Source organism: Dromaius novaehollandiae, chromosome 3 (genome assembly GCF_036370855.1).
Source record: "Dromaius novaehollandiae isolate bDroNov1 chromosome 3, bDroNov1.hap1, whole genome shotgun sequence".
In the NCBI taxonomy this organism is placed as follows: domain Eukaryota; kingdom Metazoa; phylum Chordata; class Aves; order Casuariiformes; family Dromaiidae; genus Dromaius; species Dromaius novaehollandiae.
This window is the reverse complement of record NC_088100.1, coordinates 52,426,485-52,443,777: the sequence shown is the minus strand read 5'-3', so window position 1 is coordinate 52,443,777 and position 17,293 is coordinate 52,426,485. Positions and strand designations below refer to the sequence as shown.

At 44.8% G+C, this 17,293-nt stretch overlaps 1 protein-coding gene across 1 annotated transcript in view; it reads right to left on the bottom strand.

Moving 5' to 3' along the window:
• Positions 1-16,492, bottom strand: part of CCN6 (cellular communication network factor 6) — a 51,560-nt gene extending 35,068 nt beyond the window's left edge. The window contains exon 1 of the mRNA XM_064508100.1: positions 16,344-16,492. Within this exon, the coding sequence (XP_064364170.1) occupies positions 16,344-16,492 (149 nt within the window). The remainder of the gene's footprint in view (positions 1-16,343) is intronic.
• Between the last annotated feature and the right edge of the window lie 801 nt (positions 16,493-17,293).

Genomic DNA, 17,293 nt, shown 5'->3' with positions numbered 1-17,293 from the left:
GTTCATGGCGTGGCTTCCTGCAAGAGCAGAGATCTGGCCTCTGCGACCCCAGCGGTCCTCTCCATGCCCGGGTTTCCACATCTGCATTATCCAAGTTGCACAGCAGCTAAGCCTGATCATGATGCAGCTCTCCCCAAGCGAGTTCATGCTCTCGCTTGGTATTTGTGTGGCTGAAGGTTTTCATTGTTTTCAAGTGATGTCAAGCCGAGGGAGTAGTATCGCAACTGTATGCTAGAAACTTCATCATGCCACTTGGCTGAAGGTTTCTTTGGGCTGGGACGGAGGCGTATGATGAATTTTTGGATGCCGAATGATCCATTATTAACACTTAGTATGATGACTGTTGATTGCGGAGATTTGCATGTAGGGTTGCATTCTTTGACTGGTTTTGGTTGAGATTTTTTTCCTTCCCGGGTAAACTTTTGAGAATGTTAAAGACCTGGCACCAGCCTCTGTACAACGCACTTCTTTATTTTTTTTGAGTATGATTGTGGGGAGTTCTTGGAGCCCGATCCCAGAACCCCCAGACAGACCCAGAAACCCCAGAGCTAACTTTCAGTTGCTTGTTCCTGCATTCGGGACACAAAGCTTTATACCACTTTTGCATTCCCCGTAATCTGGGTATGCTTAGGGGACTGATCTGTCTCCTGGTATAAAAACTGCCACGAGGTCCATGTGGCCGCAGAGTACTGCCCCTTTCAGCAATATGTGTCAGCCACCTTCCTAATTAGATGTCCACGCTGGCTAGCGCGGAGCCCTTGGGCAGATCTGAAACAACTAGAGAGGCCCTTTGGGCAGTAGGTTTTCTCAGAGGGGCTTTTGCAACCCATTTTCAAAACTCTTTTTGTTCTCCTGCTAGTAGTTAGCCCAGGCTTAGGCTGTGGAGACTCCCGAGCCTCTGCAACTGCAAGGGGAAGTTTTTGCAGTGCCACATTTTCCATTTGTGAAGGACTCTGATGTCTATGAGCCTGGCTGCCATTCAGTAATGCAATGTAGATGCCCCATGTTACAAAGAAACCATGTGCATTCTCATGAAGACTTTACTTCTGCTCTCACTTGTTAATCCTCCTTTTCTGTCCCATCCCTCCCTGGCTAAAACAGAAATGTGTTTGATTGTAAGCACACTGTTGTGGAAAAACATATCAAAACAACAGCGAGCTATCTGCAAAGGGTAATAGTAACAAAGCCTGTCTGTCCCAGAGGACAGGGGGGAAGTTTGTTAATTTACTTGTAAAATGTTCTGACTGGAAATAATGATGCTGTAATTAGCTGCTACAGCTGCATTGCTAACACCTTTATGTGATCTTACTAGGAAACAAAGAAAAATGTAAATAAGAATAGGTACTCAATTTAAAATAAGGCAGGCAAGGGAGTCACCTCTTAACAGGTGATCTGATGCAAACACAGCTGATTCTTTTTTAGGGCTTTTGGTGTCTGGATGACAGATCATTTCCCACAGTTTTCAAAACTGCAACTCAGGATTTGCGGAGAGAGTGAAAGGGGACCTGTGCTAGTTCGTCCCCCATGCCCACGTAATGCAGCGTGCGTGAACGGGGGCCATGAACTGCTTCTGGGTTAATGGCCATTGCCAGGACGCTGCCAGGCCGGCGGGAGGGTGCATCACCCTGGGGCGCGCGGGGCCCTGGACTCCTGCCCAGCGTACACCACGCGCCCCAGCTGGGCATGTGTTCCCTGCCCACAAGGTTTTGATTACAATTATGCAAGAAAGTAGGAGCAATAAGGAAGTACCCCGTGCCCCATATGCAGGGGCCAAAAAAAGTGATATTTAATGGGTCGCCCAAGGGGATGGTAGTGGCCAACCCAGCACCTCCAGAGTCTCTGCCTAATCTCACTAGATCAATATCCTCTCTGTATTGGATTCATGTGCAGCCAAATGACTGGTAAATCATGCCATTTAGCAGAGGCACAGGTGATCAGGTACTACATCTTGGTCACTCATTTGATGTATTTCTGTTTGAGCAGAGCTGCTGAGGGGAAAGTGCCGAGAAGCTTTGTTAATGAAAGCCCCAGCTAGCAAGCCTGCCCTGTGCGAATCTGCATTTCTCTGAAGGCTAAATCAAGACAATTTTTCATATTAGATGAAAGAAATTTACGTACTACTGCCTTCGTGCAGAACAGGGCAAGAAATATGTTACCTACAGACTTTAAATGGGAAACACTGTCGAGAAATGAGCTAACTGGAAGGAGCTAATGGAGCTAATGGAGCTGATCTTTACAGCATCTGAAGCAGATAAATAGTCTGCAATCTAAAAACAAACTCATTATCTAAAGGGTATTGGGTAAAAAGGCAAGGAAATCCACCACAGGGTACAGGTCTCTCATGGCAAGTTCAGGGAAGCACAGAGCATGAGCTATTTTGATCCTATTGTTTCCTAAGAAAAACACCTCTGCACAAAAAGCTTTCCTCAGCAACTGCACACTGACTATTGTATCCGCTACAGAGTGGACAAAGAGTTGCCAGATGCCTGTTTTCAATATCCAGTTTGAAAGATGTCATTTGAAGAGAATATTCTTTGTCATAACAGCTGCCCAAGAAATGCTCCAGAAAAAGGTACATGTCAAAACACAGGAGCAGACAGAAGTCGTGTCATCAGTCCTGGCAGTCTAACACATGGTTAAATCAGAGAGAAGCATAAGGAAAACTATGAATACCACTCACAAGCAATAGGGAGTGTAACCTAAAACTGGGGCACAACAACTTGCACAAGTATAAATGCAGCACGGAGACATCTATAGGAAAAGGAATAATAATAAAATGAAGTACATAAAAGTATCATTTCCCTCCTCTCAAAGTACTAGAAAAAATTAAAAGCTTGGTCATCTGTAAAGATTATTACAAGTTGATCAGATGGACATCGGGGCAAGAACTTACAGTACATAATGGACACCATCACTTTCAAAGAAAAACTGAAATATCGCCACATAACCATATTCCCAGAAGAGGTTTCATTAGCAGTGCTATTACTAGAGAGCACTCTGGTTGGACAAAGATCAGAAGAGACAAAACAGCCTCCTACAGAAAAAAAATTGCCACTGTTGCAGGATATCAATGTATCTGGCCCAAACAAGCTGCAAAACTAGCAAGAATGTTGCATCTCGCGAATTTGTGCACAATCAAGACCAAAGTGAAGATTTTAAAGGTGCAAGTGCAGGATCTTAAAGGTCAATTTGAAAATGAAGTATAAGCCCAGAAGAGAAATTCCTATAGCAAATACTATTTTGAGCAACTCTGCAGGTGGACAAAGTGCAAAAGAGGAACATAACTTGAAGAACCTGATGCAGTTGGTACAAACATGTTGGCACGAACCAGTGGCTACAGTATTTACTCATAAAATGGCTGTATTTCTTTCTCCTTTCCTTACTGAGTTTTAGCCCACAAGAAGCAGCCCATAGCTAACTAGGAGCATCTTTTCTAAAACTACAAGTAATTTATTATTTTCTACCAGTCAAGGAACACAGCCATTAGGAAATGAAATACAGCAGTAAGAGAAACAGATTAATCTTTTCAAAGATCCAGGAAAGTCAGGACGGCCTGCACAAAAATGGACACATTGCTTCTACTATCAGAATCTTTTGCTAAAAAATAGCTGGACTCCAAAGAACAGTAATAATACTGTAAGCAGAGAAATGAGTGCTGCAAAGAAAATGAGCCCAGAGATTTCCAATAAAGACCCATAAAACATAGGCAAGTGTGTGCCCATGCCAGAGCTTCCCTGGTCTCACAGCCATGCACAAATGGAGGCAATAGTAGCAGCAGTGGTGCATGGACAGGACTACTAGGAATCTATGACAGTTCATGATATCCCAGCAACAGGCAAGGGATCTGCTTGTACCCAGAGAAAACCACCTTCCCACTCATACTGAGTATTCGATATCAGCCTTGCTGGTTTGGATTTTGTGGTTTAATTAAGGTGACACAAATAAACAACCTCCTAGTCATCAGCAGGGGACATATCATCCCAAGACCCTACTTTGTTCTCTTGAACATCATATTTGTGATGAACGTCTTGTGGATAATAGACTGTAATGTAAGTCTGAAGAGTTCTGAAGGCTGCAGGGCAGTCTTCTATTTTCAGTGTTTGCTAAACTTATTTTTAAAAATCATATGAAAAACTAAGCTAGTACTAGCTAAAGCAAACAATAGCAAAAGCCTCAACTTGGTTTACCGAATATCTGAAACTTGTCCAAGAAATTCAGAGATCTAAATAACTATTCATAAAGAGGAGGCTGACGTCAGTTTCTAATACCCAAAACTGCTGATTTGGACAAAGTGAACAGAGTCTGAGAGATGGAAGAAGACAGGGATTTTCTGTTTAAATATCAGAAAGACGGATGGTTTTCATAAGAGACTGTAACAATAAGGCCTAAGAGATACCCACAGAGCTGTGCAGGTCAGGTGCCCCAAAAATGGAAACCAGCCAACTACAAGCAAAATTGTAGGGCCTGATGGTCGCTCTGATGGATGCAGGGTGACACTGAAGGTGCCACCTGAAATGCTGCCACCGGGAGAGGAGAGCCCTAAACGTGTTTCACCTCCACTGAGAAAACCAGATGCAGAGCCATAGCCAAGAAGCACAGTCAGTAGGAGACACTACCTGTAAGGACAAGAGTAATACTTTGTCTAAATACAGGAAAAAAAATTGAGTTCAGAGGCTAAAAGGGTTATCTGTCCTAATGCTGTCGTTTGGCAAGAACATCATTGATTGCTTTCCCAATTTTTTCCTATTTAAAGGAGAGAAGAACTCATGTGCTTTAAGAAGAGGACACGTTAGCCCTTCAAAACAAGTACATGAACACAAAGCCTCTAGGTTGCCCTGCACATGTGGCTGTGGAGAGCAGTGTGAGCTAGGAAACCAGATGAATACAATTTTATTTAATACATCCTACCCCATGTGGAAGAGCGGCCTAGCCAGTTGCTCACTGCTTATGCAATCTTCCCCACTGAACACTACCTCACAGGTCACACACCTTCGTTCCGAACATAATATTGCCTCATAATAAAACTTAGCAGAACATATTGAAAGGTCAAAATAACAGTAACTAGTTATAAAACTCTCCTATTTATTCAATGTCTCTATTTCCAATAATCTTTCATTAATTTTCCACTTTCAATATTTGCATAAACTTTTATAAACTTTACTAGGCTGACATTTTGAGCATGGGTGGGCAGTGTGGAAGTGTTAATCCCTGCATGCATTTTAACACCCAAACTAGACTGTAACCAAGATATTTTATGTCTCCAGGGCTCACTCTCTGCTTTCTTATGAGCAGTTTCTTCTAACCTGTTCCTAAGTGCCTGAGAAGGACCTCATTTTATGGTCCAGCTGTACCAGCAGCATCAGTAGGTATTTAGCCTCAGCACAGTAAGGCTAAGCTGGGGGCTGGTCCAGATGGTGAAGAGCTGAGTGGAGCAAGCTGTCCCTCACTGCCAACATGAAAGTTTCCTTCTGGTGGAAACCAGATCACAAAGAGCAGAAAGGGATTGCCAATGTCCAGACATTGTCATGACTGGGCTGGGAAGCTCTTCCAGGTCCCACCTGCAAACATATCTTAAAATACCTTCTCATGGACCGGCTTCTAGGAACTAATTCCCAGATACACATAGAAGTTGTATCAATGGACATTTCCAATGCATTGCCCTGAAAAATGTGCCTTTAAGCAGTTTCCCCAAGGACATTTGAGAAGGCTGAGGTAGAACTAGAAAAGAGAGTTCAGTCTTCTGAAGACAGGCAAAATGTACAAACCTCTAGACTGTCATCTTTCTTCTCACTTGCTCTTCTGGGACTTGGGGCATGGACACATGGTTGGGTGTGAAAAGAGAAACAGTGGCTTTAGGAGTCATTGCCTCTCCTGTGGGCTACTGTGCCTGTTGCACACAAAATTCACAGAGGACGTACCCTTCTCAGGAGCCTGGGACCCATTCCCCACCTTTTATTGTCACCTCCCTGTCCCTGTTTAACACCTTTGGTTGCACACAAGCAGAGGACAACATGGGCACATGTTCTCCAGTGCATGGCCCCTGGATTCGCTCGTGCCGCCCCTGCAGCAGTTCAAGCTTCATCCCTGGGCACTGTATTGAGATGGGTCGGGATCATCCCTCTGGTCCGCACTTTGCTCCAGTCGTGGGGCTAATCGGTCCCAGTACAGAGCTGACAGTGCATGGCTTGGACAAGAACATAGGAAGGAAACTGCAGTAATATCTTGTATTTCTGTATCTTTTTGCTGTATGAACATCCGGGGTGGCAGGTTAAGCCCTCGACTGCCCAAAGGCAAGGTACACCTGTTGGTTAATCCACTCTCACTGAAGCTTAATACAACTTTACCTTGTATTGGGGAAGGCTAAGGGCCCAGGCCCAGGCAGTTGCAACAGCTCAGCTGACAGGCAGGAATACAATTAATTTTCCATAACTTGATTACCGCTGTCACACAGGCCTGTCCCCTCGTACCTGAACAATGAGCTACTTATTTCTTACAGTACCATGTAAAATGATGGTGTTATAGAAACCTAAAAGCTCTGCATCCTTGATGGATCCTGAGGCTCCTGTGACAGCAAAACCAGGTGAATCAGATGTGAATGAAAATTTTCAGATATTGTAGCTTCCACCTTTTCAAATCTGATCTAATTTCTCAGCTCTTCTTTGGCTCCCTTATGGCAGTTAATGCTGTCTCTCTGACTCCAGTGAGGGACACAAAGCCCTGCAGCATTTCTGCTGCAGTCTCCCAGTTCACACGGCTGTTGTAAATCAAAACTGCTGGTGGATAAGAAACAACAATGGCCCATTTTCACAGCACTAAAACGGCTGATGAGCAGGTTATGCCAGAGCTACAGCTGGAGTTATACAGATGCTTGGGATGCGACTCCTGCATCGTCAATAAAATAATTAGTACTTTCAATTACATACTTTCTGGGAGCAAGCTGAGCAGTAACTTCAGCATTCTCCTTTTGAATAGAGGCTTAACCACAATGATGTTACTACAGGAAACTTTAATCTAACACCTTTGCAAGTGGGTCATTACTTTCATCTTCGCAACTGGAGCAAGTCATAGTTTCCCTTGCACAGCCGCTAGGCTTCATCTGCTCTTGAAAGCACTTAGGCCATGAAACATGATACCTTATTTTCACCAAAGAAAAGCAGCATGTCTGGGTTTCTCGGCGAGAGCAATGCAGGCATCGTTATTTCACCACCATTTCCAGCACTGGAAGGAAATGGCAGGCCAAAGCAAGAGGAGGGAGAAAATACCTTATTCTCTCCTACAGCAATGGCAAGGCAGGCAGGCACCAGGGGGAGCTAACATAGCACGAGAAACCCTTCCACCAAGAAAAGAAAAAAGAGAACCCCAGCGTATCCTTTTAAATGCAAAGCCCTTAAAAAACTTTAACTCTGTGTCATATGAGTATTAACATGTACAGGATTCTGTCATCTTTGTTTAGAAAAATGTAGACAGATCAGAAGGAGTTGGAGCCTAATAGATAGTTCCCAAGAGACTCAACACAATTTACAGCATTAGCCTAATGTCAGCCGTTTTAGCAGCAGTGTGGTTACATATAGGGATCTGCAATTTTCAGGCATGATGAACGGAGGAACCAGCGCTCTGGAGACTGGATGAATCATATTTTCCATATTCAGCTGTAATCTGTGTAATTTCTTTATCATAGGGCAAAGCGCATTAAAGTCCAAGCTGCCGCGAGGTAGCAGCCTGCGGGCTCCGCTCTGCTTTTCCTAGGCAATCACTCCTACTATCAGAGAACAGTGCTAGATGGACTTTGCACCTTTCACACATCCCATGCACTCTTCAGGGTGTTCGCATCTTGGCAGTTAGCTTTCTTCTATCCCTTTTGCTTATCTGCCTTCCTGTGTAGGGTTCAAAGCTACTGAAGTCTCAACTGAAAAAGAAAAACTGCTGCTCAGCTGCTCCATCCTTGTGCCTGAAGGACAGACCTGCCAGGGGAACACAGCACGGCATCTGGAGAGCACTTTGGGGATCCCCAGACCTGCTGCTTCCTCCTCATCTTTTCTTTCCTTTGGTGGTTTTGATTCTTCCTTCTAAATGTTGTTGCAGGAGAAGGATCTCGCAGGCAGGAAATTATGTTTTAATTTTACCCATTTTACCCAATTACTGTTCCTACCTGTTTCGGCCACTGAGGCAAGAAGTAGCTGACAGCTAAACTGAACCTCAAGCTCTGTTCTGTTTCTGAGCATATCATCAAAAACACAGCAGTCTGGCTGTTAGTCTAACCAGGATAGCCGGCCCTCTGTACAAGGCTGCAAATCTTCATCACCCGGGTGGAATATTTTCTTTTCCGTCATACCCGTCATTTATGCTGCCCAAGTTACAGCAGATTTCTTAGTCATTTCCTTATCTGTCAGCCATAATGTCACAACAGTCACTGCGCCTCTCCGTGTAACAGGGTACCGCTTCAGACCCTCTGGCTACACCTATACCCGCAAACCAAGTGGTGCTGTGTCATGGACACCATCCTGTGATTTTCCATACCACCAAACTGGTGCAGCATGCACCCACACGCACCTCTCAGGGACAATCTATGGACCCTAGCCCATTTTATGCATTGGGATAAGGCCTAGAAAGCCAGACCTGTCTTTTATGTGTAGAGCTATCACCTCCTTACCTTTACCAGATATGCTTCTCAAGGTGGGATTCAGCTCACCAAACTATAGTTACTTAAATTTAAACTACAGTCACCTAGTCTCCCTCCTTAGCAAAGGAACAGAAACAGGAACCTCCAATGGGCATCCTAAAATAGATGGAGTGAGTCACCAAGTGAAGACATTTGTTATTATCCACTAATTAAAAACAGAGCCTAGAGGACTCACTTAGACAACTATCTTCATGCAGCTAAACTTGGCTGACATGAATCTTGTGCTGTGTGGTTTTGGCTCTAACTAGCTATTGAGTCCTAGGATAAGACAGTGAGATATACATGCAGCCAGTCAAGCTACCACATTACTGGTGCAAACACAAAAATGCAAATTTTCATATGCTTTTCTTTTACTGATGGCTCCTGACTTCTGAATGATTATTCATGCAGATTTAATGTTCTGAAACATTGGTTTTCCAGTGGAATATATGTAATGTCATACAATCTGCAATGTGCTAGATTCTGGATTCATGTCATAAATGAATTTAAGATACATTTCTGACCAACTTATCTGTTTCCTGAGTTCTCACACGGCTGAAGAATATACACTTCTGGACTTCATCAGATCCCTTAAAGCTGGTCCTCCCAACAGCTCAGGCATATATGGATCAGTGGTAGTAACTGTCTCCAGCGTGTCTAAGGCTGACTAAGTTAGCAGCAACATAATTTTTTACCCACTGATGGTGGCATTTGTGACAGCATGGGACAAATTAGAAGGCTCTAATATGGCCCTGTCTGAGTCTTGTTCCTTACCATTGTTTGACATCTTCCATTGTTTCAGCTGGAAGGAGGAGCGAGCATCAGAAGAACTCATGTTTCTTTCAGTGTAGCTCATAAAATATCAGTATGACAAGTCTCTTTGAAATAACCAATAAAAGCTCATTTTCCTCTTGCCTCCATGTGTTCATGAGTGTGTGAATAAATATAAACTGACATGTGATTTGTGTGTGTGTAATAGCATGAGGTACGGTTTTGCTTTGCATTGCTAAGATGTGGGGTGACTACATGTCTCGCGAGGAATGGAACCATTCACAAGTGATGCAAGTCGTCCTGAAAAACACATAATAAACCCTGTGCAGTGTTGCAAACCACTGTGCATTTATTTTGTTTATTCCACTTACTCTATTCAAGTGCTAGTCTTCATCTTTTAAATTCCTCTGATTTTTCCCCTCTCACTGAAGCACTTTAGTTACCATGGAAATGGATCTGTGGGTACAGAACTTGGTGACATCCACATCGAGTGGATGCTTCCCAGGAACCTGAACATCAACCTGATGGTTGCATGTGAACACTGCAAATACTCCAGATTTTGTGAAAACTTGCAGGAGGCCACTGAAGGAGAAGAGGTAGCAGCTGAGGTTATTGTGAAAGAAAAACAAAATCCAGCCACTGGTGTGTCCTGAAGTCCCATGACTGATCCAGTAACCGACCCTGTGACTCAAGGAGAAAGAAATCATAGCCGAGCTGCATTGAAGCCACAGGATTGTGGATCATTCCCAGGAGCAGCACTGTACGACGAGAATAACATGAGGTTACTGGTGTTCCTTTCATGCGGAGCTTTAAGGGTGCTTACAGGAGAACTGTTAGCAAAAAAATAAAACTAATTAAAGCAAAAAATACCACGAGCAACACACCAAAATTATCCTTGAAAGTGATTTAGCTGATTTTACAGAAAAGCCTGTTTCTTCAGAGAGAAATTCACTGACTGCGCAAAGATGCCCTGCACGCAGCGGTGCTTTGGCATGTCGCAGAAGAGGAGAAACTCATGGAAGGATTGAGCCCACACGCGAGCGACTGCCACCAGGGCAGCCATGGGTCTTGAGCACGCTGAGCTGGGGGGTGGCAGCACCTGATGGGCGAAAAAAACAGCCGGGAGGAGAGGACAAGGTGGCAGCAGAACCGAGCACGTTTGCCTGCGATCACTCGCACAGCCCTCTCTGCAGCCGCTGGCAGTCGCCAGCCTCACCTCTCGCCATGTGGGGACAGCTCTTCGTCTCCCTGCTCATTAAACACTGTTTTTCGTTCTCATTAAATAACTCATTACACTGCTGAGCCCCTCAGCAGTAGGCTGGGGTCCAGGCAGGATGGCACGGGGAGCCGCAAGCTGCCTCGGGCCCCCAGCAGAGGAAGGGGAGGGAGGGACTGCGGGGAGGGCAGGGACGCGGCCTGGCGCAGGGGCAGGGAGCAGAGCCGGGCTGGCACATGGCAAAGTCCCAGGTCTAGATTTATAGCCTCCTAGTCTCAGCCTAGATTTATAGGCTCCTAACCCTTGTTGTTGATAAAAGTGTGAATCGCCTTCTGGACTAGAGGCACATGTGTTGAGCTGGGGAGGGTCATGGTAAAATCAAAGAAGCAGGGTTTGGAGAGGTAGTTGCTTATGGATTTTTCCATCGGGGTAGGCAACGTCTCTGAGCATCACAAAGGGAGCTTTGCAGCGGGTGACGGACTCCATGAGAAGCAGCAGGGAGGCACCTGAGGGAGAAGCAGGCAAGTCGGTGAAGGAGGGCCGAGCCGCTGGTGGTGCACAAGCAGGAACCTGGGCTGAAACCTCACCAAGCCCAACGGGTGGAAAGGAGAAGCCTGTGTCTGGTGAGATGAGGAGGATGCTTTTCATGGCAGCAAAGATCGCGTCTAGGAAGCCTCCTGTTCTTGCATTGCTCAGGCCCAGGAAACCTCTCTCACGATTTGCTCCAGAACAAGTCACTGCTAGAGCAAACACTGCCAAACAAGTTTCCTACAGGAGAGGGCTAAAACTCTCGGATTAGAGGGATAGGTTTTGGGATGGGTCTTTTTCTTTGATGCCAAAGGGCCATTGCAGTTCAGCTAGGAGCTGGGCCAGCTGGCTGGCTCACAGCAGCGGCAATCCCGTTTCTACACCTGCGAGCGGGGAGTGAGGGCGGGCAGGCTGCCTTCCCATCCCAGAGCCGGCTCTCTGCGCAGCCAGGCAAGGAGCTCCCACAAGGAGCACAAGCAGGAGAAGGCTCCTCCTCTCCATATCAACTGCTAAATCCAAGTTTTCGTCGCAGCTTCCCTCCGACCAAGCAGCAGCGCTTCACAACAGTGCGGCAGCCTCCATTCTCCTTCGCCTTTTCCTCGCAAAACACCCAGGGATTTCCCAGCAGGGAAACATCCTCTCCCTGTAAAATATCAAAATCAAACAAGACGCAAGGCGATTTCTATAAGTATAGTGGCAAAGGAATAGGCTTCTTTCCTTTCTAATCAACCCTAACTGTTTTCCAAAATCCTGGCTTCCTAATTCAGTTTTGATTTTCATTTTTAGATGTGGAAGATTTAGACATCAATGGCTGAAAATGAAATCTGATCCAACCGCAAGCTCCTTTGGAAAGTTGTGCTTTAAAAAAAAACAACAAAAAAAAAAGTTCAGTCCTTTTTGGAGATTGGTCCCCATTGCATCTGTAGCAGACCTAAGTATGGGTAGTAAGGTAAAGAGATACAGACTGCATTTTTTAGAATGGGAATTGGGACTTTCCTCAAAGACAACTATGTAATTTAACACCTTGCACTATGCTGTCACATTTTCATTTAGCAACTATGTGAAAAGTCGTCACGTCCCATTTTTAGATGGCCACCTCCCTGTTCCCACTGATCTTTATAACAAGCATGCAAATGCCCATCTATATTTAAAGCGAACTCTTTGCAGAACCCTAGAAATTTGAGAGAGCCACAAATTTGGGACCGAATATGGACAACATATAAAGTTCCAACTTTTGTGCAGTTTGCCTAAATTCGCAGGACCTTCTCTCCCTTCCCAGGGTTTCCTCCCATGCTGCCTCTATCTGCCCCCTCCCTGCTTTCCTCGGGGACTAGCTGTGCACAAACTACGCTAGCAAGGGAGGGGTGGCTCTAGTGCATTCCAGTTTCGTTTCCCAGTGCCTAAACTGTAGGGATTTTCCAGAGTGCTTTTTTAGATCCACCTGTTGTTTGTTCCATGAGCTCCACAGAAACATATAAACCTGTTTGACTTGACAAGGGAAAGCAAGCTAACCTCTCTTCAGAATGAGATTTTGCTGTCTGTCTCCTTTCAGCCAAAACAGAGGACGGCAGGTTGAAGGAACAATTTCCCTGACTGACATCTGAAGAGGAACAGAGTGAATCCCCTAAATGAAACTTTCTCTGCAGCCAGGAGGCAAAAATTCTATCCTATTCCCACGTTTTTGTCTATTTCCCCTCTGATTTTGTGTGAAGAATGATGATTCAGATCTATTCTTACTTGAAATAAATTGGCCTGCCCATCCCTAACCAAAACCAGTGTTTAAAATGTGACAGAGGAGCAGTTCTCCAAAATTTAACAATGAGCTGATGACCCAGATGTAGAACATAACTGCCAAAAACTCAGGCTCTAAACTGTGTGTATTCAAAACGAACTCCATATAAATATTGCTAGATCCAAATAATGAAGCTACAGAAATAGTCTGGGAAATCGTACTGATGCTTTTGTAGTAATCTTATGTGCTACATCCACTAAAAAGAATCAAAAAGTGAAGCAACAGCAAAAAGAGTATTTGATGGGAAATCATCTGGCTGGGATCCATGCTGGTCAGAAAGAGAATGGTTGCATGTTGTAATGAGTTAGTGAGCACTAACGGGGTGGTGAAATGGAAAGGACATTGAGCAGCAACATCACCATATCTTTCCTAACATGGAGATGTCTCAAAATTTAGCAACACTTTTGAGAGGATCTCTGAAGCAATCACCAGGAGAGGTGACACCTGAGAGCTGCAGAGTCCCAGACAGAGTGGAAAAAATGCTACCAGACCTGACTGCTAACATGTTCCGTCCATAGACAAGGCATACGAAAGGAAAAGGCAGTGGAAAATCCAAAAACAAGGCTTAAACAAAAGGTCAAAAACATTAACAGAATGGCAGCACCTTCCTCTGATTACCTGCATTAAGCAGTGAGACCTCTCCTTTATTTACATTTGGTTTTGCATGCTGACGTGAGATCTAGACGTGGAGACAATAGGTCGTATTTTTATTAGATACAGCTTGTCAAGGCTTAAACAACAGTAGTGTAGCAAAGTTTAAACAGCCTTTGCTTAGGCTGAGAGAGGCTATGACTGCTCTCTATAAATACATTGGGTGGGGGTAAGCATCAGGGAGAGGGTAGAGAGATTTAAGCAGAGAGATATTTTGCAATAAGAACAAATGGTTGTAAAGCAGCCAGGGCTGTGTTTAGGAGAAGTTTCTGTCTGTCAGAAGGGCGACGTTCTGCAACTTCCAGTTAGCAGCACCCAAGCCAAAAACTGAACTCGTGTGACGCCAGACAACAGTCAGCCCAAGCCAGAGATGCGACGATGGCTGCCTGCACCAGCACAGTCTCGGTAAGCCTCAGCAGTGACCACAGGCCATCAGAAATAATACACAGGCTGCCATGTGGTGAGAGCATATTATGTGTTTGGTGGTTTTAAAGTGTGCAAAGCTGTTCAGACACACTTCCCATTGCCTAGCTGAGCAGCTGGGACTCCCGTATTGGTAGCATAGGGCTGTTGGTTCTCCTTTGCTTCTTCTTCTCACATGCCTCTCCAGTAACATCAAAGCCTCAGACATATCTGCGTGTGCTGGTTATGTGTTCAGGAAATCTTTCTCAAAGATCTTTATTGAAAAGCCTAGATTTCAAACAGGGCAATAGGATGTTCCTTGCAACAATGTTCTCAGCAGCAGTTACTTGAAAATACTCAGGAAAAACAGCAGTTTATTTCTTGTGGTGTTCAGGAACACTCATATACAGCTGGACAAACTTTTTTCACTTGAACTGTGAATGATTTGACTTGAATATTCTTTCAAACCATGTCTTGCCTGGGCAGGAGCCTAAGTGGAAGAAGAGGAAGCAGAAAAAGCTACAGTGAAGGCTAGGATAGAAGTTGGCATGGAAAAGAAAATAAATGGAGCGTGTGACCAGGGAGGAGATCCTAATGTGCCTATAATCGAGGGCCCAGAGCATGCTGTAGGGTTAGGCACCATGTTAGACTCATCCATCTCGGCAGATGCTCCAGCAACGACCCCGGGGTTGGGCAGGACATCGCCACCATCAGACAGACTTGGAGAGCCGGCCCCCTACCAAGCTCAGGGTAGACACATGCAGGAGGCTGCATGGCTCCCAGCCTCCTCCCCGCCACGCTCCCAGCCCCGTGCCTGGACTGCGGGGACTGCATCGGGCAGGCGAGGCCCTGCGCTGCTTGTGCAGGCACCAGTTTGAGTTTTGCCTGCAGCCCAGCTGCATCTGCCTGCCTGCTAATCCAGCGGGCAGGCCACAAGAGAAGTTTCTTTTTCACTAGAAAAGTACTTTCAGTAATTATCTATCTGGACCATTTACTGTAACACTTAAAAGGCTATTGTCAGTTTACAGATGGACTTTTTTTTTTTTTTTTTTTTTTGCCAAAACTTGAAGTTAAATAGAAATGTTTTGTAAGATTTGTTGGGTTCTGTTCCAGTACAAACAGCTGGCTTTAGACAAATAAATATTACATTACTGTGTAATATCCACAACACAAACAATGCAGCACTAAGAACCCAACAGCAAAACTGCCCAAACGAAAAATTGCCTTTCAGTCTCCAAGCTGAGAACCAAACACAGAACATAAAAGAAGACTTTTTAAATGATCTCATATTCAATCATTTCAGGTATTTCTAGTAGCATGAATAAAGAACTATATGTTTAAAATAAAATTTTTCAATACTGAAAGCAAGCACACGGACTGCAGAGTATAGAAGTTTCCCAAAGTGAAACTGTTCTTTTCGAAAACCAAAAGATAGTGCAAGAAATCTGAATAACATCAGACTCATGGGGTTTATACAGGTCTAATTTGAAGTATGAATACAGAGCATGAAAGCAATTCTGCTATAAAAAAAAAGCATTCTCTAAACTAAATCCTTTTGTTGGTTTCCACTCAAATTCACTTCATTCTTAGTCAGCAAGATCACATCAGAAAGCAGGCCTTTGGCTTGCAATCTGATCTTAGCAGCATGTGTGGTGTTAAATAAAGCTTTCATCAGACCTGTACCAACTTCCATCACAGTTATAGAGGTGCACCATAAATTCAGAAAATGGTTTAATCATATTTGTACTGTACAATTCCAGCACTGTAGAATTTGGGCTCCCCCTCAGAGGGATGATTTGGAGACTTCCATTGCCAGGGTTGTTCAAACAGACAAACAGTCTTTGTCATGCATTTTTCTACATCTAGTATCCACCTGTTTTCCTGACAAGCCCATCACTGTTTCTTCTAGGTGTCATTTGTAAAACTTACAGTCGTATTACATCTGTCTGGAAACTGACTTATCTAACCACTGTATTTCAGCTGGTTAGTTTGCTGCATACTACATCATTGCAACATCTTCTTCAGCAGTGTAGTTTATAGTGAACCCAGAGTTTACCAGCCTCCCAGGCTGACTTCCTACATCCCAAATCAGAGCTCTTCCCTTCTCTGGTGATGCTTTCAAATAAACATGAGAGGTTATTCCTAAATACTGGATTTATACAGCAGGTCGCAGTGGGAGCTTCTTCATAAGAGAAATTGTGCCATAAGAGATACAGCAAATAGAGAGAAGAGCTGAAAGACCTACTAAATGGGGGTATGAGACGCTACAGTTTGGTAGACTGAAGGTAGGGTTGAAAGCGCCAGCCTTCCTAGGCCCACCTCACCCATGGGAGAGGGCCTGGGACACCTGGGCGTACTCCCAGCTGGGACTAGGAGAGTTTTGACGCAAGGGGCTGCTTTCAGGTGGTGAGAGCTCCTGGGGTATTGCCACGGTCAAGCTGAGAGCTTTTCCTACCTTTTTGGTCCCGGTCATCTCCAGCGAGGCACAACTGGTCTATACTAGCAGCAAAATAGGAAAACTCAGCCTTGAGCCAGTCTATGCCATCCTCTCCAAAAAACAGCATAAAAAGCTCCAACAGGAAGTGGCTACATGTTCAGCGTGCCCCTGCATTTCCTCACTCCATCCGATCCAGATGCAGAAGTCCTGCCAGTCCTGCCAGGGACAGCCTCATTAGCAACACAGGATTATTCAAAGAAGAGCAGAAACCACCTGCCCCCTTCTAATTCCAGTGATCACATACATTTCTTTTTGACATTCTGAGCTTCAAAGTTCAATTTAACAGAATTTTCTGGAAAAGCCTCAGGACGATGAAGCGTTTTCCATATTTATCTGGATCAAGCTTCTCATTGCCACTCATGCACACAGAGGTAATGTTGGTGAAAGTGGCCCTGCCCGTAAAGGGCACTGTGCACAGCCTGCAATACCCTCTTGCCTCACCCGAAGGGCTGAAAAGCCTGTTACCATCTGCAGGAGCCTGAATTTTTCCTGACACTTGAACCCTCCAGGTTTTGAGCTTGGCAACCCCGACAGGGGGGGAGCCAAGGCCAGCTAAAATCATTCCAAGTGACATCAGACAAAAGCATCTATCTGAAAAGCTGATCTCAGCTGTCAGCTTCCTGTGTTTCCTAGCCCTTCCTAGCTCTTACCTCTCACCGGCTATGACAGTGATGTTTATTATCACAGCCTGTTTTGATGGGGGTGTGTGGCTCTGTTTTCTTCTCTTTTCGTCTGTCGGCTGCAGGGGTCCTGCTGAGAGTGACAAACATCCTCCTC